General features: G+C 41.1%; 1 protein-coding gene across 12 annotated transcripts in view; it reads right to left on the reverse strand.

The window, feature by feature from the left end:
* ST3GAL6 (ST3 beta-galactoside alpha-2,3-sialyltransferase 6) overlaps positions 1–22051 on the reverse strand; it is a 40302-nt gene extending 18251 nt beyond the window's left edge. The window contains exons 1-5 of one of the 12 annotated variants that reach the window (XM_026075885.1): positions 22036–22051; positions 18867–21053; positions 4466–4565; positions 3636–3704; positions 2272–2349 (exon numbers count right to left, since the gene is read on the reverse strand). In XM_026075885.1, coding sequence (XP_025931670.1) covers positions 2272–2349; positions 3636–3704; positions 4466–4554 — 236 coding nt within the window. In that variant the 5' untranslated portion in view covers positions 4555–4565; positions 18867–21053; positions 22036–22051. The other 11 variants (XM_026075883.1, XM_026075889.1, XM_026075890.1 and 8 more) reach the window with 11 other exon arrangements.
* Positions 22052–22151: the final 100 nt, after the last annotated feature.

Here is a 22151-nt window from a genome sequence, read left to right on the forward strand (position 1 = left end):
GGGTCCCATGTCCACATTACACACACTGCAGGGGTTTTACTTTGGACTAACTCTACTACTCTAACCCCCCGGCTAAACACCTGATAGCAGCTGCACCACATCATCTGTGCCCTTGCCGTGCACCTTCTGGATTAGGTTTGTCTGAAAAAAAATCCAGTTCCCGTGCACCACTCTGCAATCAGAAGTGTGGCACATGGGGATCATGAGGGCATATGCCTCAAAAGGGAGTTCCTCCTACAAACTGGAGCCCTAACACATCACACCTTATGCACGTCAAGATAGAACAAGTCACTTGTTTCTTGCGAAGGCAGTAACCACAGCCAATGGTCATTTCACACCACAGAAGGGACTATGTTGCCATATCTGCCAAGTCAAGCCAAATGAACAAACGGCAGATCCAGTCCTGTCACATGCTACCTTGCCCTTGGCTTCACCTCATACTTAAGGCTGTACGCACTCACTGAACTGGCTGACTTTGCACTGATCTTGCATACTATGTCTTATATTAAAATGCTAACACAGAAGCGTGCAGTCACAAGGAGAAAAATCTAGAGTGTTGACCATAAACACACACACAGCCAGCACATGACTTACTGCTCCATTAAGAATACTAAAGGCTGTAAAAGAAATAACCTCCCTCTCACAGTGTCACAAATCAAATGTCTCACTCATTAAGCTCCATATACTCAGAAGATACTAACAGCGAAAAAGAATCAAGAACTGGACTATAGGTTAACGAAGTGAGATCTGCTAACTTCCTGAGACATCATGCACTAAACATCCTTATTAAATTTAATAGCTTGCCTTGCTGTTCAGAAGCAGCTGGTAAGCTTAGCCATAATAAATAATTTACCTACTGCAAAGGGATTCTTAATTCTAGATCTGGTTCCTTTCCAATAAATAATTCTGCCAGGCTAGAAATCCTTTCAACCACCCCAGGCTATTACCAAAGTGCACAAACCAGATCTTCAGCTCAGGCAAACTACCCCCTCATGCAAATAGGCATGAGACTCAGTCCTAGCTCTGCACCTACTTTATTCTTGCTGTTCATCTCTGAGACCATTTCTGCTTCCTTGCACAGGAACAGGGCTACCCTGCTATGCCTGACAAGGAGTCAGCGTGGGCCCGTTTTGTGAACAAAAGACCTAGTATCACCTCTCTGAGATAAGCAGCTAACCAAAACCTGGGGCTTAGAGCAGTAGAGGACCACTTCGGGAGAAGGAGAAACAAGAGATCCTTGCACATTTGTTGAAATAGTGACAAGATTGAATCAAAGTCTATCTTGTACACAAAAAGGACTAAACAAAGAAAAAATGGTGCCTTTGCTTAGAACTTTAAGCCTCTTTTAGCCGGGACTTGGTCTAAACACCTTCCCAAGCTTTCCTCAGGGCCCTTCTCAGTGTTTGCTCAGATAAAACACAAAGTCAACCATAAAGCCTGTCTGCTTCTGTTCCTGCGGCAGTTCCTTGATCTCTCTTATCTAATACACATGCTTCTAATATGGAAAACTCCCAGTATTTCCCCACACACATCTTGGACGCACTTCTGTGACCAAGCATCTCCTACATCTTGGGTGGAAGCTCTTCTTTTTTTCCAGCTTCCTGCTTCTTTAAAAAGGATGCTTCCTACAAGTATCTTAAAGCAGAGGACACCTGCACACACAATTCAGTAGTACTATCAGAAAAGCAAACCATGAACAATTTCAAATGTTGATTCATTAAAAAGGGGGAAAAGGGGAAATCTTATTTCATTAAAGGTTGGGTGTATTTGGACGTATTCATGCTCCTTTCCAGACAAATTGAAAAGATTTTCAGAACTTCTCTGGCCGCTACAGAAATGCTGAGCTATCAAAAATCTTAAGCTCTTAATTCCAGGCTCAATCACAGAATGACTGAGTTTTAGTCTTGGACATTAAGGCTTCTTTTACAAGAAAAGAAAGGGGGGGAAGGGGAGGATTAGGGCTTGTATTTTAATCAAGAAAATAGTTTCACTGTTACTAGTTACCATATCTGAAGACAAAATATTTGTTTATTCACTACATACACAAGCATGTCAAGCCAGTTGTGTTGTATTGCCCAGGCAGTGAAGGATGGCAAGCTGAACAATTTGTGTTGCCAGAACCAGGGAAATCAGCAATGAACCCAAGCCCAAGATCTGCACTTCTTGAGGTGAATCAGAGTGTGAAATAGTCCAGAATATGTAAATAATCAATAGTTCTCCTTAAATTGGCACAAGCTTTCCCTTCTTCCCACCTTCTCACGCAGGACTCACCCCAGCAAAGATTCAAATGTTGGTTTCAGGAGACAAGTGTCTAGTGCATTCTTTCTTTCCACAGCTGTGGGTGGCAGCCTGCAAGAGAAGAATTTCAAAGAAATAGCAAGAACAGAAATTTGGAGCATCAACAAGCTGGGGGAACTTGGACAAAAAAAATTAGTAAGTTGATTACTGAGTTACCAACAAGCCAAATTTTCATGATTGCCTTTGTCTGTATTATGAAGACAGATCTTTCTGGTCGCAGTTTGATTCCTTTTACTAGTAAGGCTTTTATTTCACGGTGCTGCTCCAAGGGGTCTGTAATTTTCCTTGCTGTGCAACTATCACAGCAGATAAAACCAGAGGTTAGATGTGAGGGCCACCTCCAGAGAAGCAGAAGCCTTCTGCTGACTCATCCTTGCAGCCCTGCTAGACAGATGTCACTAGGGCTCCTCAGAGATGAGTGGGGACTCTTTCTGGAGGGGGGAGAAGACAGCACCACACAGCATACTTGAAGAAAGCAAGATTCTTTGGGGATGAGTCATTCTGCTCATAATAAGGCCAGAGGGCTAAGACTTCTAAGCACATTCCCGCCTTAGCACTTTAGCTCATTTAAGAACAAACACGAAGCCTGGGAGGGAGGGTAAAGTTCAGTTTGAGCAATGCTTGCATCTGGGCTGCATTAAGAAAAGAAGGATGAAACCACCGCATTAGAGCCACAAGCCAAACAGACCATTAAGGTTAATTGATTTTGGTAACCTCAACTTGCCATGTGAATACTGACACTGAGAAAGCACCCTGTGAAATGTATCAGCTGGCCAGTTAATTGTTTTCTAGCAGCAATCTCACAAACAGCATTTTTTAGGCCTGCTTCAGAGAGAATGGAGGCCTGCATATAAGTTTTAGCATAGATGCTCATTAGTCCAGCAAACCTAATTGCAGGAATTTACTAGGACAAGATCTGCTTATACACGCATTTGCACATCACATAAGTGAAATGCACTTCTGATTTATTCAATTTTAAGCACAAACTTTGTCCTTGTAGTTCTGCTAATTTTGTTCAGGTATACCTCAGAATTGCAGACATTTGGAGATTGTTAACAAATGCCCTTCCAACAATTCATTGCTTATTACAGACAGTCACTGTAAGTGGCCATAAATATTAGCCAAACACTGAAAACATGACATGGACAAATTCATTTCTGATAAACATGTTACAGTTGTGTTCATAACAGAAACAGTCAATGGACACGGCTATACGATGACCAATTGAATAGGGAACCTAGCGATAAAGGATACGGATTTTAATCTCAATCCCTCCCCCCTACCCAAAAACCAACCAACCAAAAAAACCCACAAAAACACTCAACTGCCAAACTTACTGAGTAACTCCACTAGCCTCATAGGAAGAAGAAACCCTCACAGAAGACATCTGTCCGTAAAAGCTAATCCTGCAAAAGGGGAAATGTGGTAACACTGAGTTTTGCTATAAACAGAAGCCAAAACGGAGAGCCATTAATATCAGTTGTATGCTATAAATGAGACAAATAAAGGCAAATCAAAGACTCCCTTTAAAAGCTACCATTATCATCTTCATAATACAAACACACTGTCAGCCCTGGTCACAGCTGTGCAAAGGTCAATGAAATCTCAACTTCTTAGATAAGCACCCTGAATTTTTAGGTCCCAAATCACCTATCCTGCGAGCACTGGAGATAGCCAGGTCTCACCTCCCAGCAATTTGCCTCAATGAATTTCAGCATTTCAGAAGGTGCCAGCTCCACCTGCAGATATTCCCATGAACAGGGCAGATCTCTCCCAAGTCGATTATCAGACATCTAAGGGAGTGAGCTCACACTAAATACACCATGGCAGGAGGGGTGGGGAGTGGGATTCTCACAAATAAGATCTCTCTCACCTGGACATCTGTTTTCAGGAAATTCAGAGGAACATCCTATCTTTGAGGTCCCAACTTCTCAATACAACCAATTCAAATTGGCTGCTAGGTTTAAAACTTACACAAGAGAAGGGGAGAAAGGATGTCAGGACAGAACAATTGCATTCATTCCTCATGGTGCAAAACAAACCCCACAGTAGTAATCAGTTCTACCGATCACTAGAAAACATGTTCAGTAACACGGTGACTAGGGGTCACAGATATCACACAGTCATGAGGATATTAGCACTATAAATGAATGGAACATCACCATACCAGTAGATGTTATTCCTCCACAAGTTTCCATGAAGTATACCATACATAACAGCAGCAGCCAAGATAAAAAACAGAAGGATTCGTTTCATGACTGGTAGACCTGAAATATAAGAAAGAAATAAAAGAAGAAATGTAAATATAAGTTATGATTTTAAAGTGAGCTTTCATAAAACATCTTTTGACCTAGGAAAGGAAATCGCCATTATCACCATTTAGCCACACTCCATCACCACAAATTTGACTGGGGATCATTCCAGTTTGATTTCTTACACTGGGTCACACAAAGCCCCTGTGACAGAAGCTGAACACCGCACTCCTCCACACCTCATGTACATGCATATTTTGCATGATAACAGAGAAGTATTGACAAAGGCTTGCTTTAGGTTCTCTCTGAAGTTACTAGAGAAATACAGGCTTTTACAGAGCCACAGAGTAGGAAACCCTTTCTGTCTGCTGACAGCCCAAAGAAATCAGCCTCTTGGGTCAGAAGCTGGCCTTTAGGGATACCTGCTCTTCTCTTCTTTCTTACTCCACCCACTATCAGTTTCCATAATTACATGGTTAAACAAGCATGCGCGTTTTGGGGTAGGAAGATAGGCTGATGCCACTGCAGCAGGATAGGGTACGGTCTGCCACAAATTGCTACCAGCTTTTTTAGGACTACTGAATATTCTGAGAGTCTGGTTTTGGTCCCTCAAAGCTGCACCAAAGCTGTCTGCTTATGCTCTGATGTCTCACCCAGTCTCCGACTCCTGACACAGACCTCATGGCTGAGCTGAGAGAAGCATGCTATTCTCAAGCTTCACAAAGTGAGGAAGAGGAGTCAGGACCCAACTTGTGGAAAGCACTTAAGAATTTACTAACTTCTGGAGCAACAGCAGAGAGAGTGTTTGTTTTTCAAACAGAGTTTTCACCTCATTGCACAGTTTAATGAAACAAAACCAGAGAAATACTAAGCTGCTGCATCTGGCACAACTTACTGCGGGAAAGGCAACAGCTTTGCATTGCTCATGTCTAACACACTGAGCCGCTCTTTCAGTAGCTATGAATGAACTGTTGTTACTTAACCTTCTGAAAGTCCAAAATAGCCATTCTGGCCACAAATTACTGTGGAAATTTACTAGAGAGCTATATCCTCCTATTGTTTGCATTTCTCTCCCTATGGTGGTAAGCAGGCTCCGCTAGGAGCACACAATGCATGTTTACCTACTTGCGCATACATATTTTTAAAAGAGAAGGTAACAAACAGTTCTCCAGCAGAAACAAGTCCATATGAGAACAAATGTACTGCTCAGTTTTCCAAGATATAGGCCTTTGGCTTTATGTCTCTCTCTCTCTCTTTTTTTTTTTTTTTTTTTTAATTCTATGTGTCTTTTTAGAATGGAGTTGCTGTTATTTTAAACCTGCAGGAAAACAGATGGCCTTAAGGCACCAAAACTCAGTCTTCAAGATAGATACAGCAAGTGATTTACCATAATATGTTTTATACTAGTAGCATCTTAACACCATACCTTGTATTAAAGACCAAGAAACAACCATGGAGAGCTGCATTTTGTTATTAAAAGTTATGAAGCAAACTATTGCAGCTCACACATGCTTCCACCCTGAAGAAATATCTAACAGCATATCTACCAATATCCATTTGTTACAATGAGTTGCGTGCAACAAGCCAACCACTTCCATAGTTTTTTTATTTCAATATCCTTCACATAAATTTAATTGTAGGGTCAGAGCTGGGGTTTTATAACATCCTCTACCAGTAACGAAGCCACTCAATGAACAAGCTATAATCTGTCGATTTTAAGCATACCAATCCAGACTGTCCTGCCCTGTTTGGGTGAAATACCCACAGGAGCCAACTATTCCAGTTTCAGCCTTTCATCCCTCACTGGGAAATGACACTGTCTCTCTTACAGCTTGAACTCCCTTAATTCCTCACTGCAATTTTTTGATAGCCATTCTCTACTTTCAGAGCTAACCATGAGTTTTTGCAATAATTTTGTAAAAGTCTTTCCCTAAAACCTCAGGAACATTACAAATAAACAACTGATAAGGTCTAGTCAAGTGTCAGCAACTGGCTAATTCACTTGAGAAAGACACTGTTTTCCTTATGTTTTTCATTTCACTGGCAGTGTTTTTAACCTCTATTTCACAAAAGATTGCTAAAATACAATGCCAAAATGAAAATGTAGAAGTGTAAAATTTACATTGATTGAATTAGGGAGTAAAGTGTAGAAGGGAGATAGTCTACATTTTACTCCCTAATTCAATGTAAATTTCAGTTAAATCAACAGAAGACAATGAATCTGCTCTTCAGATAAAGTTGTTAAACTACCATTTTACATTAAAGTTAGAGAAAAAAAATCAGTAATTTAATCAGTTATCAAAGCTCCACTAAGAGAATCCTGCTGAAGAGTCAGACCAAGTTCAAACAAACAAACAAACAAAAAAAAAACCCAAAAAACCCACAGAGCAAAGAGAAGGCAAAGCAGTTCATAAAGGTTTTTGGGGGTGGGGGGGAACACAGAACTTTCTTTTCAAAAAAAAAGAAATTTTTCTTAATTTCTGCTGTTGTAAGGTATTTACAAAACTATTCATTGTGCCTGCAAAAGCAATCATAATCTTTAACGACTGTCAATACCTTATGCAGGACATTCAATTTGGCGCACATATGATAACATAGCATCATGAATGGTGGCCCTAACTCGGCTGTGTTGTACACAAAATGGTCTCTAATGATATGAGTGTCTTCTCACTATCTAATCCCCCACTGTCTGACTACATTTAGTGCTTCGAAGAGAGAACTTTGCAGTCATGGAAGATGTTCTTTTTAGTAAAGGTTTTTTTTTTAAACCTGTTTTAATAAACAGATCTATTTCTTGTTTACTGAAGAAATTATGGGTATATTTTTACCAGTAACAGCATTTTTCAGTCCTCCCTTCCTCTCTCTAAAATAGCTGAAAGGCATAGAAAGCTAATTAAATGAAAATAAAAACTCCTACGATGCAACTATTGCACTGGAAAATTCCCATACTTAGAGATGCAAGAAAATAAGCAATTGAGAAGACAGGATTCAGATGTAAAATGACAGTCACACTCCAGTTTATTTATCATAACACAGACCCCAGCATCTTGATTTCAGCTCATCAACCTCACTGACAGAGGTCACGGTACTGTTAGGCCAAGGCCGACTGGGTTTAAGTAAAACAAGAATTACAAAGCTGGAACTCAACTACTGAATTCCCTCCTCTTTCCAAAAAGCCTACAGTGACACACAGGAGAGAAACCGAAAAGAAATAAGAAATCAAACATGCCAACATTGGGCATTCTTTGTATATACTGGTTAGTTTTCTGAAAGTAAGCAAGCATCTCTCCTACCAGCCCACTGCGGAGATTCACTGGGCATACGACACACACGGGCTCCTCTCCGCTCCCCTCGGTCAAGGTGGGCAACAAACGCCCTTGCCAGAGTTGCATCTTTACTTACAATTGCTCTTTATTCTTCTACTTCAGGAAGTGCTATATCTGATGAGAACAAATACCTCATAGCCTCTGTTTATCTTTCGACTTGCATATAGGGTTGAAGTAGCCTTGTTACAGAATAAAACAGTCATGCTGGAAGCTCCAGCTGATGGATTGGGCAACCACCTGACCACACTATAATCACCGTTTTTCTTCTCTTAATGCTTGCTAGCCTTCCTTTTCTTCTCATGCTTAAAATTTGATTGTTAATAATACAATGCAGGAGGTTTTGCCATCTGTCCTATTTATTTTGTAAAGCACCTTTGACTATTACTAAAGTAAATATTTAACTAAAAGCGGGTTATTACTAAATTAAATACTACTCATCTTAAAACAATTTCAGCTCCACACCTAGTTTTGTGACAGTTTTTCTTTAACCTTTTGCTGCTGCCAACTAACTGACAGCATGAGAATTTCATCTCATTCAGACCTCAAGTTCCAAGCCCTTGTAGTTGTGGGGATGGAGGGGAAGTGAGCTTGAAAATGTGCTTCGAGTGGACCTTGAAATTTAAAAGGCCAGGGGAAAAAAAAAACAACATAAAAACATTCTAAAAAGTTTTTTTTTAAATCAAATGATTTAAGACATATTTACTATTTTGTGGGACTGGATTTGCGATTGCCAATCCTGTGATATTGCTTCCTTTTGATCGGGACGTGGTATATATCTTTTGGAACAACTGTGCAGCAGGATGATGAGCAGAAGAGAGTTTCAATGTCATGATTTTTCTCAAGTTAAGCTGCCAAAACGCGGGTATATCATGACACACATACACACATTTCTTCTTCTAAATCTATACAAAGTGTGTCATTAGCTTTCCCAGTTCTCGCTAACTATCCTAAGTATGTGCAGCATATTTCATTCTCTCTTTTTTTTTTCCAGGAAGGAAATGCTGTATCAAACAATACGATAGCACTGCAGTAGAGTCTTAACGATATTAAAGTGATCAAGTCATTCTAATGCCTTCTCCTCACATACTTTTTAATGAAGTTTTTCATCATTTCCAATGCTGCTTTCAACATTAGTTTACTAAGAAACAGAAGTCCTCAGAAAGATTAAAATTAAATGAGGAAGGTAGCTGTATTGAATTATTCTCGTGAAGTAGCCCTGAATTAAAACTATGTCTCCAAGACTCTGGCAACAGTGATTTGCTTGGGGAGTGGTAATTTAACAGCTTCTTAAATAGAAAAGATTTCTTTACAACCTCCCCTCACGCCACACACAGATCATGAAGTAGTTATTCCTGTTCTTGAAGTTCTGCACAAACCATGGCATCACAAAACTAAGGTTTTACTTTGTCAAAATGGCATCAGGGACTTCCGCCATCACACAACATGCGATATCCCAATGCTTTGTCAAAGACACAACAGGTCTTTACCAACAGTTAAAGATTTCTTCTATATTCAAAGATAAGTCATTTTTAGGCTTTCTGCCCTAGTATCTGTAAATGATGAAGGGACAAGGTGGAAAGAGATGGACATAGAGAAGAATTTGTTGACTCTGAAAGCTGGAACCACTTTCCCTTCTAACAGCATATGGAACTAGCCATTTACTTCCCTGGCATCCTGATTACTTTGAAAAAGAGATGGCCTTCTCCAAGAAACCTTCTGTTGTTAAAGAAGGTTTCCAAAGTTTCCCCCACAAAGTTTCCCCTTCCTTTAACAATTTATAGAAGACCTAAAAAGAAGCAGCAAGATGGTCTTTTCTGGAAGTACTCATCAGCAAGCAATGATGTTCTGTAAATCCAATAGCAGATGTAGACACTCGTCATCCCTCTGCCTCTCCTTCCCCCTCCCCCCCCCAAGAAATCCCTCTTCTCCTTATCAGCCACTACAGACAGAAATTTAGGCTCTCCAATGACATTAATCTATTGGGGAGAGGGCTGGACTAGAGGTGTATCCACCTCCAACCTTTTGCATGGCTGCACAGTTCATTCAGAACAAACTGCAAGAGTTAACAGATTGCCTTTAGCATCTAGGTGCTTGCCTCCCCCTCTTTCATTATCCCACTAATGGTGAAATCTATTCTGTATCATATAAGGTACAGCAGTAAATTTATAATTTTGTGGGGAATTCATTGTTACTTTACTCTGTTTTTGCCTTTTGACCATAGACACTAACATTTTGCTCCCTGTCAGAACATGCCTGCCAGCTGGGTCAAGTAAGGAGGAAAAGCAACTTCAGCAGTCTTTTTCATAGCCAACTGCCATCTCGCTTTGCTTCTGTCCAAAGCCTTCAAGGAGATTTGTGCATCAATTCACTTTTCCTCTTGTGTGACTCTCCAAACCAAACCTACTTATAAGGCCAGAAAGTCTTCCCAGGCAGGCATATCCTTTGCCTAAAAGGTATTGATAAAGAATTCAAGTCCGGTCAACAAACACATTGTCATCTCACCCCCTGCAATCTTAATTCACCTAAATGGGTGGAAGCTGGTGGAAGAAGAAAGTGGGCTTGCTTCCCGAAGGCTGCAGGCAAGCCCAGAAACTAGCATGGTTTATCTCTGTGTCTTGGGCATAACAGACAACGCCAGCACCTTCTCCCCTGCAAACCGTAATCTCCCGTCCTGCCTCTTCTGCATCATTCCCATCAGCACAGCTGAACACAAGGAATCAGGCACAGCAGCTTCTTGTTGTAGCCAAATCTTTACTCAGCTAAGCTCTTCTGCATTTCACCTTGTTCTTTCCTCCTATTTATCTAGTCCAACACAACTTGTTCAGTGATGTAATACCTTTTTCACTTCTTTTTCCTCTGCCTGGGCACCCAGCACCTTTTACATGTGCCCTGTAGTGGGGGCAGGAACAGAAACAGTAAAAAGGAATGGGCCAGAAGAAAGACAAAGTTTGCATGTACTCTGCAGACTGTTATTTGGATAGCAAGTCAACACAGGAATGCAAGCCTGTGTCAGCTACTACAAGCTTTTTGTATCTGGTATCTATTAAAATATAACCCCCTTTTGGCAGCAAAAACTGCTGCCATCCTGTGCTCAGAGGTACCACAAATAAGGATGTGCTCTGTTTCACAGAGATATCACTTCTGGGTCTACTAATGCAAAATTCACCATCACGTTTACTAACACCAAATACTTACTATATGGATGAAAAACAACTGTGCAAAGCATTAGTCAGTGTATCCTGCCTGAAAGCACTGATGTGCAAAATGTAGTGGAGCCTGAGCTTTAGGTATCATTGAAATGGCCCTCAAATAGAAACAGTATTAGGTGTAGCGGTGTGATGCTGAGTTAATTAGCCCTGCTGAGAGGCAGAACATGTTATCTCCATCGTGGGGCTACAGTAGGATTGCTAAGCCACCCTTGAGATCTGAGCTAATATTTTGGCTCAGCACAACACAGTACAGCATGGATCCCTGGTACCAGCTTGAGGTGACAGCGTGCTCTGTAGCATGGCATAGACATACAATTACAACTGCAAGAGTAAAGATAGCTGGCTTGATATTTTTCAGCTGGCAAATGTTGTTTTTAATTAAATTTCCCCTCCGAGAAAGAAAACACTATTCCCTAACATTCCAAAAAGGCTTGGGGCTCTTTCCAACAAATGGCACACTTTTTTTTTCTTTTCCCCCCCTTTTTTTTTTTTTTTTGTAGTTCAGTTAAAACACGGCTAACTTGAATTTAAAAGGCAGTCCTGGGTAGATTCAAATCCAGCTTGCAGCTTGGAAGGAACAAGGAAAAATAATAGCTACTGGGCTCTGATCTAACTGGTGCTTTCTAAGTATCACAGATTTGCAGAAACCTTGCCTATAATTAGGAACAAGAATAGGAGCAAGTCCACGGTCTCAGCTTCTTGCCTGTGTTTATACTTCAAGACCAGGACGAGCAAGAAGTGACCAATTTCTGCAAAGCAGCCCAGAAGTCGGGAACAGGCAGTTTTACATGCTTTCCCTGTCCTGTCCCTCCACAGGCCTCCTGCAGACACACTTCGCTTCCTCCCCCCGCACTCGAACACAACCCAGCAGTTCCTGCCATGGCCAAAGCAACAGAACTGCAGTGGGGTGCAAAAGCAGCTACTTCAGCTTTGGTCAAAAGCCAACCTGTGCATGCAAAGTCCAAAGCACATATGAGCTGAGCATGTATAGTTCTGCTTCCTCAACTGGCCAAGCTTCAGTCGAAGCAAATGCAAATGAAAGAAAAAAAAAAAGCCAACCCCCAAATCCCCAAAACAACAAAAATCCCCACCAGTAACGCAGCCTTAACAGAAAGGTTTCCTCCAGCACTGTTGTACTCTCCTAGCTTAACCTTTAAAGCTTTAACCAGCCTAAGCTACACTGCTATTAATATATTACACATCATAGGTGCCCGTAGAATACATGATAGAACAAAATACACATAGAATAGATAAATGCATAGGATTACAGTCTCCTCCCACGTACTGTGGTGCCAGTAGTATTCCTTCTCAGCCCATGTTTTCCCCTCTCCCTTCAGCTCTTCTTCCAGAAAGACTGGAATATAAACAGGCCATGCAACATGTTCTGCAAACCAGAGTTCAAGTCATTTTCTCTCCATGCGTTGGCAAACAAAACTGAAAATGTTTCTGCCATCTTAAGGCAGCTGCTCTTCCTGAAGGAACATGGCTTCCTGGCTTTGAGCTGATTTGTTCCACCCCCCCTCCAAGAGACATGCTACACACCGTGCTTGAGAAAACAGGAAGCGATTAACCGAAAGATAGGCATCCCGCTACAGGATCATTTATTGTTCTTTGCTCACGGCTCAAGGTCAAACGAACAACCCCTCCAAGGTCTCCCAAAGGGAAAAGATGGAAAAAGATGGAAGGAAACAAAGGCTAGAAATAGCCAAGTTAGTCAGGTTTCAACTGGATTCAGTCATAAATCATATCAGCTCACTGGATTTTATTTTTCCCCAGAAGCCACGATCAAGCAAAATAAATTAAGAAAGACCAACCAGAGAATTTTATCTGTATATGTCAATACTCACTACAGCCCTAACAAGATCACCTTAAAACAGGGCTTTTAATAATGCCTAAGATATCAAAACATCTAGCTCTGGCAGATTTGGAGCTGCTGATTTAACCTCAGATCTCACAAAATGACTGGGAATTATGCAACTAAATCTGCCAGTCAACTTGGGGGAAAGTACAGAATATATATAATCTTAGTCCAAGGCTAAAATAAACCACATAAAAAATGAAGAACAAAAGGAAGCATAAGAACAAAATTAGGGCTCTCAGAGGAGCAAAAATCCTGCTTTTTTTTTATTTTTATTTTTAAGAGGTAGCTGAGAGTACTAATTTACCTGCCTCAATACCAGCACCTGGAGAGTAAAATGCTCCTCATCTACATCAGCAGTAAAACAGACTAATCCCTCGCTCGGTCAAAACAGCACAAATCCAGATGTGTACTGGTTTCAGAATTTGGCCCTAAGCAGACACAGGTGCTTTTTTTTTTTTTTTTTTTAAAAGACTAGTTTTCACACTAACATCTGCAAGCTCCAGTCTGGATTAGGCCCAAACACACAAGGACTGTGGTCATTTGATGCCACAGATCCTATTCTTATTTTTATTATTATTATTATTACTATGGGGACTAAAAAGAAAGAAAGAAAAAAAACAACTCACCATCAAGTTATGTTGTGCAGATTTGTGCAGAATAAATGGGCCGGCAAATAAGTGAGAACATGCTCCTTCCAGCATGGAACACTGAACAGTCTGATTTTAATTTAAATAGTGTTTGGGGCGCTGACTACAGACATGCTTTGCATGTGTATGCTCACTATACAGTGAAATGCTGATTTTTGCTGTGCTGCTCCCTATCTTTTCTCAACAACTGACATAAAAAAAAAAAAGCAGAAAAACAAGCTGCTTGAGATAAAATTTACTGCCCAAAGCAGATTCTGTGAGTCAGTCTGCAGTGATGTGTACATGCCAATAGAGAGCTCTGAGATTCTCAGGAATGTAGCAAAACAAGCCAATGAAAAGTGTAAAGCTAAATTAATTGAGGAAGGGGAGGGAAAAAGGCAAAAAAAAACAAAAAAAAGATAAGTGGCAACACTTACCCCACACTACTACGCTACTACTAAGTCCTGGAAATCTCCCAGGACAGTGGTGCTGCCAGCTCAGAAGCAAGATAAAGTTGCAAGGCATGAACAGAAGTTTGAGCAGCTTCTCTGATAACGTTAATGCATTCAGGTTCCAGTGCTCTCAACTCAGCATTGCAACAAGTACATTCACATGGCTTCTGGATCTTGAAAATTAACCAGAATACATAACTTTACTACTAACTACTAGTAGAAAGCTAAATCCAAAGTGACAGTGTCAAATTGGAAAAGCTCAAGTATTGGAAATATCAAAGCTGTTTTCAAAAAACCTTTATCTATAGCTTCACTATCTTAGCACTAAAGCTCAAAAAAATCCAAATTATTTACAGCAAAAAATACATAAGAAAAGCTCTAACGAGCAGCTTTGTAACTGAGAATGCACTGTGCATGTGAAGCATTTCTGAGCTAACAAAGAACTATTGTACAGGTAGCAGTAGAGCCTGTATCTAATCCCCTAAAGGCTTTTAGTACTTTGTTCCATTTTTTACCTGTGAATATAGGAAAAATTATCACACCATATCCAAAGCAGGACTTATTCTGAAGATATCAGAAGCTACTAGATACACAGCGTAGTTAAAAATATAATTCACTTAAATGCAATATGTCAAGTCCTCCTAATTGATACCTTCTTTTCTGAACGGGAAGAGCTGCCAATCAGCTTACACCTGTCAGAATAAAATCCATTCACATCTTACTGCATTCATTACTATTTTCAAAGAAATAACAGATTTGTAAAGTAATGGACTTCCCCAGGGGAACAGAGATGTAAATGTATCTGATCTGAACATTAAGAGTAACATTAATTGTACTTCCTTAAATAAAAGCTGAAATCAAATAAACAATAAAACCCCAGGACAAAGGTGCTGACTAAAAGGCATAAAACCAAACCAGAGTTCTTCACAATGCAACTGTATTAGTTGTTATAAGGGAACTCAGAACAGTGTTCCTTCCTATGGAAGAGTTTGCACAAATTCACTTAAATGTTTCTGTGTTACAACTGCAAAGATCCAGAACTATAAAATGGTGGTACAATAGTCTTCATGGGAATGCTAACTTTTAGATGTGTGCCTCCTATAGAGGAATTCACAACCCTGAGTTATGCACCATAGTTTCCATACCTATACATGAGGAAAGCTAATTATCTCTGATTGTAATCTTCAATTGCCATCTGTCTGAGAGGAAAGCTGCCTAAATTAGTCAGCAGGGAATGCTGGGAAAGCTTAAATGCTTTTCTCAGTGCTATACAGAGATGCCCTTTTTTTTAAACTACTTTCAACCCTCAACCCTCGCTGAAGGTTAACACAATCCAGTTCCTCTCAAACTGAAAATGAATGTGTCACTGTTTGTTGTTGTTTTTGAAGAGGCCAGTCATTCCTAAGATCGTGAGGATTCAAAAGCTACATTTTACCCTGTCCAAGCAATCTAGAGTTTAATGTCCCAACAGCTGTCCCGCTGATGTTGTTCTGCATTGACTAAATACCTACCGGCCCAGCCAAGAGCGAGGAGCGAACGCGGCTCAAGGTCAGTGGTTAGTGTTCCTGGCGAGGGACTCAGCAAGGCAGTCACGGTTTCATATAGCCACTTCTGCTGCAAATCATCAGTTACTGGTATCACCTTCACCTGTTACTTTCTAAGGCAAGCTTGGTTTGCTCTAGGTGAAACAGTGTCCATTTCTGCTGTTTGATTCTCAGTCTCAACAGTCATTAAACGCTACAACACATGAATAAGGGTTGCTGATTTTGCAGGACTGTAGTATTCCTAAACAGATTAGCTATCCTTCCCTAACGGAGGCTTTGCTAAGTGCCAGCCTCTGCCCAGGGCTGTACATGCATGTAGCTCCTCTTACGGAGGATTACTCACAACAGAGCAGCAGGTAAGCCCCAGCACAACACTGGGCTCACCTTGCTCTGAGTCATGACAGGATGATGAATTCCTTTGTAGCACAGATTCGCTGCCCCTGCAACCACACTGACCAAAATTGCAGCAGGGATATCACAAGAAGTTTGATACTGCTTTGGGATAAAACTGGAAATCCTCTAGAGCAAGACACTGACGTCTTTTCCTTGCTACCCTGACCACACCAAATCCAGAAACAGCACGTCCCGTCAAGATGGCGATTCATTCTGCAGAAATCACAGAACTCCATTAGAGCAGGAAATGCAGTGAAGTAAAAGGCTTTTTGTTCTATTAGATTGCATATGCTTAGTATGGAATGAGATTCACGCAATCATAGTCTGTATGTGCATGTGCATGCCCCTTCCTTCCCTACAGGACTTTTGAAGCCTTTTGGCTAATTTCAGTCAGATTTGACAGGAGATTAGGGCTTTAATATAACTGAGATCATCACAGGTTTTGTGAAAATAAATAGGCAGCTGTGTAGAACAAAAGCACTATAAGCTCATCTTTCATTGAACATGAGAAAATCTACATGGAGGAAAGACATCAGAAACCAGTTTTCATGGGTTTCATTATTTCTCTTTGTCACAGAATTGTGTGTTCCAGAAATGATATAAGAACTTCTGGACATAAAAAATAAAATAAAACAAAACTTTGAAGAGCCTGGCACAAACATATAAGTTTCCACATTTCCAAAACAGAGTTGCCTGAAGTTAAACATTTTAAATATACTTTTCAGCTGCTTAACAGATAAAAACATCATCTGACTTCAGTAGTCCAACTTTGAAAATCAGACTCCGACATCATCCGACAGAGTGTTTACTATAGGAAATCCATGAATCTGTGAAATTTGAAGAATGAGATGCATGTTCTATTTCACTTCATCATTCTTTCCAAAAAACTCAAAACAACATTCTCAATTTAGATTTGAAAAAAATCTTCAAACTAACCCAAACACTAAGGTTTGGGGCTAAGCCATCTAAGACTTGATGTCCCGCATTGTAAACAAACTACGGCATGCCACAAGCACAGAAGAACCAAGGAAGGAAAGCAGCTCTTCCATTTCCATTGCTCCAGTGTTACTGTTTTATCAGTGCTGCTGAACCATGGGGCACTTCACTACAAACACAGCTGGGAGGCCCTTGACTTTTTGAGAACCACAAATTAAAACTGTCACAGGTGGTTATAAAAGCAGGTGGGGGGAAGGATAGGCCCATATGGCGTTCCAAATTCTCATGTGAGGCAAATAACTGTCACCCTATTTCATTAAATTTTGCAAAACATTTGGGCAAGCAGAGCTAGCTGTAGTTTTCCCTCACCATAACCATTTCCTTTTGAAATAGAGGCTTTTCCCAGCTAACTGAATAAAAGGCAGTAACTTGTCTACACAAGGGACACAGTCAAGACTAGCTACCACATGCTAGCAAGCCTTGGACGCATTCAGCAATATGGACAAATCCTAACTTGCTCTGGCACTTCATCAAGTGGATTTAATATTATGCCTCCATTTAATCTTGTGCAAATTTTCTGTTCAAATGGGCCCTACAGGGTCTCTCCCATCTCCATCCCTAACTCTGCTCCTAGATCCTCCTCAATGCTACACATCGACTCCAAGCTATCTGAAGTGCTGTGAAGATTGGGGTGATAGTGTTTCCAGGGTGCTCAGACATGACACCGATGGAGGTTGTATACAGGCAGGTTGGAGAACTTCAAAGAAACAGGAAATACCTATTTTGACTGCCAAAAGATGAATAAGGCTGTGGTTTCATTCAGTGACGACACTTCCGAGGCAGCCAAGCACCTTCCCCTCTCCTCACTGTGGGGAAACCCACCCCCCCACTAGTTCCCCTCCCCTCGTGTTGTGTCAGAGGAGGACTTGTACACTTCTGTCCTTCCTCCTTCCCTTTGACAGATCAGTTCCCTCCCACAGGCTGTCATGTCATGGTACAAAAACTGTACCAGCACAACACAGACAGCAGCAATAATTAGCTGCCCAGGAGGGTACTACATAAGCCAAAACTTACACGGGGGGAGGGGAGAAAAAAAAAAAAAGATAGTGGCAGAAGCACAGTCTCAGTTCCTTTCTCATCCTGGGAAAGGGATTCCTCCTCCCATGCCCACACTCAATGTTTTCACATTAATACACGCACACACTTTTTGTATTTGTATTCCCCTTTATCACATGCATAGTTCACTGCCCATCTCCGCTACCAGTTAAGCTGATGACATTCCCCTCACACCATTTTAATTTCACTGCCAGCCACAGGACTCTGAAAAGCAGCAGTGAAAGAAAGCAGCGTCCAGCTACTGCTGTATTAAGAAAGTGTCAGCCTGCAGATTTGGGCTAACAAAGAGCTTTTCCGAGCTCTGCAGCAGCTGATCTTTTTAGTGTTTCCATCTTGTACTCTCAAGGGCTAGAAACTGTTCTTTTAAAAGTAAGTCGAAGAGTCTGTGGAAACCTAAGACTGCTAGCCACTCACTTTATTTATAAAGTTTTCTACTAACGGCTAACGGCTCAAAAGAAAGCAATTTCCATGTTACGGGAATGGAAACCTGCATTGTAAATCAACAGATTCTAAAAAGAGCTTAACTTATTAAGTCTGAACTTCATTTCATTCCTGTCTGTTCTTAAAACCAGTTCCTTGGTTATTCCATTCCTGCATTCATAACAGAGGGGAGGATCGGTTTTGTGGCTTTTCAAATTTTCCAACCTTCTCTCCCCAGCCAGGGCGAGTGGGGGCTATTCAAGGTTTTGCCTTGTTCCTCCTGGCTCCCCGTGGATGCTGGAATGTAAAGAATAGCTCCAGTACAATGTACTGCAGCTTTACTGCTGCTGCTAGGGCCTGGGAGCAGAGCAACATGGAACAGTTACATGTAAACATAGGGTATTATCAAGGCAACGCTTAAAAATTCACTTACTCTGTTACAATGGTGTAAAGGGTCTTCCAGCTGAGATACCAGGGCTTCGGTTTGCCTTCAAGACAGAAGAATGACCACCGTCTTCTAAACACTGAAGAGTTACCCTAGCAAAATGAACTTTAAAAGGAAGTGATAATTTAAGATGATAGATACAGAACAGAGCAAGAAGCATTACTGCAAAAGTATTCTATCATATTCTGTGCCCACATTTATTCAAAGTAATTTTCAAAAGGTAGCGATATTCCATTCAGGTTACCTGTTCTCTATTTTTACTGCACAGCACACACTAGCCAATGCTGCCCATCTCTTTTCAGCTTTTCAAGCTATCTGCACAAATATCAGCTACTGGTATCAGCGATCACAGCACTGAATCACAAAGTGAAAGCAAATTAGTTTCAATACAGCACTGAAAGGTAACTTGCAAAGGAAACAGCTTGCACATCACATTTTCCTCCCCACCTCAACACACATCAAGAAAAGCTGAATTTGTAGGTTCTTCTGTAGCAGGAGGATGAAAGAAAAACTTAATATACAAAGAAATCCACAAAAATAAGTAAAATCAGAAGTTCTATTTCAATTTACCCTGAAAACTATGAATAGCTACAGAACTAGTCATGTGTACCATTGCGAACATGGAAATAGAAGCAACTGGATTAAAGGGGAAGTTCAGGAGTATTTTATTTTGTTACTAAGCTTTTGGTTTTCTGAGTAAATTGATGGTAGGAACCAAACTCAGAAAGACAAAAAAACCCTCCACAGTCAGTTACTTCATAAATTAATTTCCCAACGTTCTTTACTAGCTTCTTCATAAAGCTTGTGTAATTGATGAGCAAATTATTCGAACGCATGACAAGCAAGGGGTTACAAGCTTTATAAATGTAACTCTTTAAATGTACAGAGCACTTTTTAGCTGATTTAGCTAAAACACTGCAAGCACCTGTAAGGATAGATTTCCATAGAAAGGGATATTTCAGTGATCTTGAACTCATTTCGAATATGTACTTGACGAGGAAGCCACAGTAGAGTATCTTACTACACACACACATGCAATAAAAACAACCTTTAACATTTGTAAGTAAAATAACCTTATTCTTAAGGAACAAAGACAACAGAACCTGTGCTACAGCTCAGTCTACAACTGTGAAAAAAACAGCTTCTCCTTACAGGCCCCCTTTGCGGCAAATTACCCAAGGAGACTCATGGTGGTCCTCAAGCTATATCTTTAGATTGCCCATCTGACTGGGGCCTCTTCCAGGCTGAAATACTTAAATCAAAATTTCCAGCAACATATAAAGCAACACACAAGCAGCAGAAAACCAAAAGTCAGCCAGAGCAGGTTATGAGAACTCTCACCATTCTGTCTCAGGAGGACAAATCAAACCTTCACTGAAGGGCACTAATCACACTGTGCCCAGGTACTAACAATGAAAACAAGATCGGGATAAAAGCACAAAAATCATTCTTTCTATCATAAGAAAGAATCTTCCCACTCCCTGCCATCTTCCATCCAAAAGTGACCAAAGAATCAAGCAACCATCCAAAATCCTCTAAAACTGTCCCTGCTTGTAAGTTTTCAAAGCTTGAGAAGGAGGTGAACAAGAAGCCCCTCAAGCACTTGCCACACTGAACAAGATCACTCATTGTCTCAGTTGCTGCCTTCCCCTCCTCGGCGAGGCAGCATCGAGGCAGCAGCCACACAATTTCCAAAGCCATTATCTAGCAGAGGACACGGTACGTATCAAAATAACACCTTGCCAAACACTTTGTTTAGCCTAACGCTGTAACTCACCTCTTTCCCCACAGATTGACAACCCCATACTCACACACTTCTGGTCTTTGAGCCACCCTTCAGGTTTTGCTGTCCAGCCTACACCCTTTGCAGCTGCACCCTTGGGTACCTCCCTGTCAGGCAATCGATCCCACAGAGAAGTTTCCCTTCTGCTTTTGATGGAGACGGGGGAAATTTGGACATGGGAGGTTTCACGGGTTTCAGGGGCGATTTCTACATCCCACAGGCAAAAGAGGTCTCCTGCACCTAGGAAGAACCTCAGGGAGGCCACGGGACTTCTCTGCCTTTAACATTGTTGCTTTAATGAGCAGTGTTAGGCTTAAAGAGTAGCTTTTCAGATTCTGCTTCAGGTTCTGAGGAGAGACAAACACACTGGAGAAGCAGGTACGTGCATCAAGCTGGAAAGAAAGATCCATAGGTTTATTTCATGTAGGTGGGAAGAAAAACAAGAATATTGCTGCTGCACTCTTATGTAAGGAAGGAAAAGTACTTTAGTTATAAAAATATCACATCTGTGACCAAATCAGATGGGAATATTTCCTGTTAGGAAACAGGTGGGCAAAAAGCCTCACACCTATTTCCTTTAATCTCTGCCTAAAGGTTTTTGTGGGTTTTTTTTGTTTGTTTTTGTTTTTGTGAGTGATCAGTCTGGCACAATGACATTCTCCACATTTAAAGTTACATATTTTTATGTATAACATAACACAATGATGCAACCTTTTTGCAGTTCAGCTACAACAGAATTCTCACATCACAGAAAATAATCTTATCCCATTGCAAAGTTCATCCTTTCTAAATTGCTTTGCAGCCATATCGTATGTATAAATAGCTTGACGTAGAGTGGGCAAAAAACAGGGAAACCAAAATGAAGAAACCTAGACAGAAAGTTTCAGCGGGGTAACAGGAGTGTAACATTCACAAAAACATACATCAACTCCCGTTGGCTTTACTAAGCTCTGGTTCAAGCTTTGGATCAGGAAAAATTCCTGTTCACCTCGCTGGAAATTTTAACTTGAAAAAGGATGGCGGGATTGCTCTCACAGTTTTAAATAACTGAAACAGAAACGCCAACTCCACTGCCAAATAATAACCCAGAGACTTAAAAAAGCAGAGAACATGAAACTTCCCGGGTTTCTTTGTTTTTCCCCCTAACTCTACAGAGTGGATTTGCACAAAGGCAGTCTGCCCCAAAAGCCGTTGTTGCTTTCAGTAGGCCTTTGGTATTCCAAAGAGACAGTACCTTCCTTTTGATATTCCCACCAAAAGTGATCTTCGATCGGAACCTGTTTAACTGGTAACCATAGTAACACTGCGGGATTACCAGACCGGAGCAGTTTAGCAGAAGAAAACCAAGCAAATCTTCCCGCGAAGGTTACTTACGGGCTGCTCCTGGCAGCCGCCGGCGGGGCTGCGCGGCTCCCTCCCTCCCCGCCCGCCTCCGCGCGGGCTGTGCTGCCGGCCGCGGCCGCGCCTCCGCTCGCCCTCGCGGCCGCCCC

Source organism: Apteryx rowi, unplaced genomic scaffold, assembly GCF_003343035.1.
Source record: "Apteryx rowi isolate R43461 unplaced genomic scaffold, aptRow1 scaffold_413, whole genome shotgun sequence".
NCBI lineage: Eukaryota > Metazoa > Chordata > Aves > Apterygiformes > Apterygidae > Apteryx > Apteryx rowi.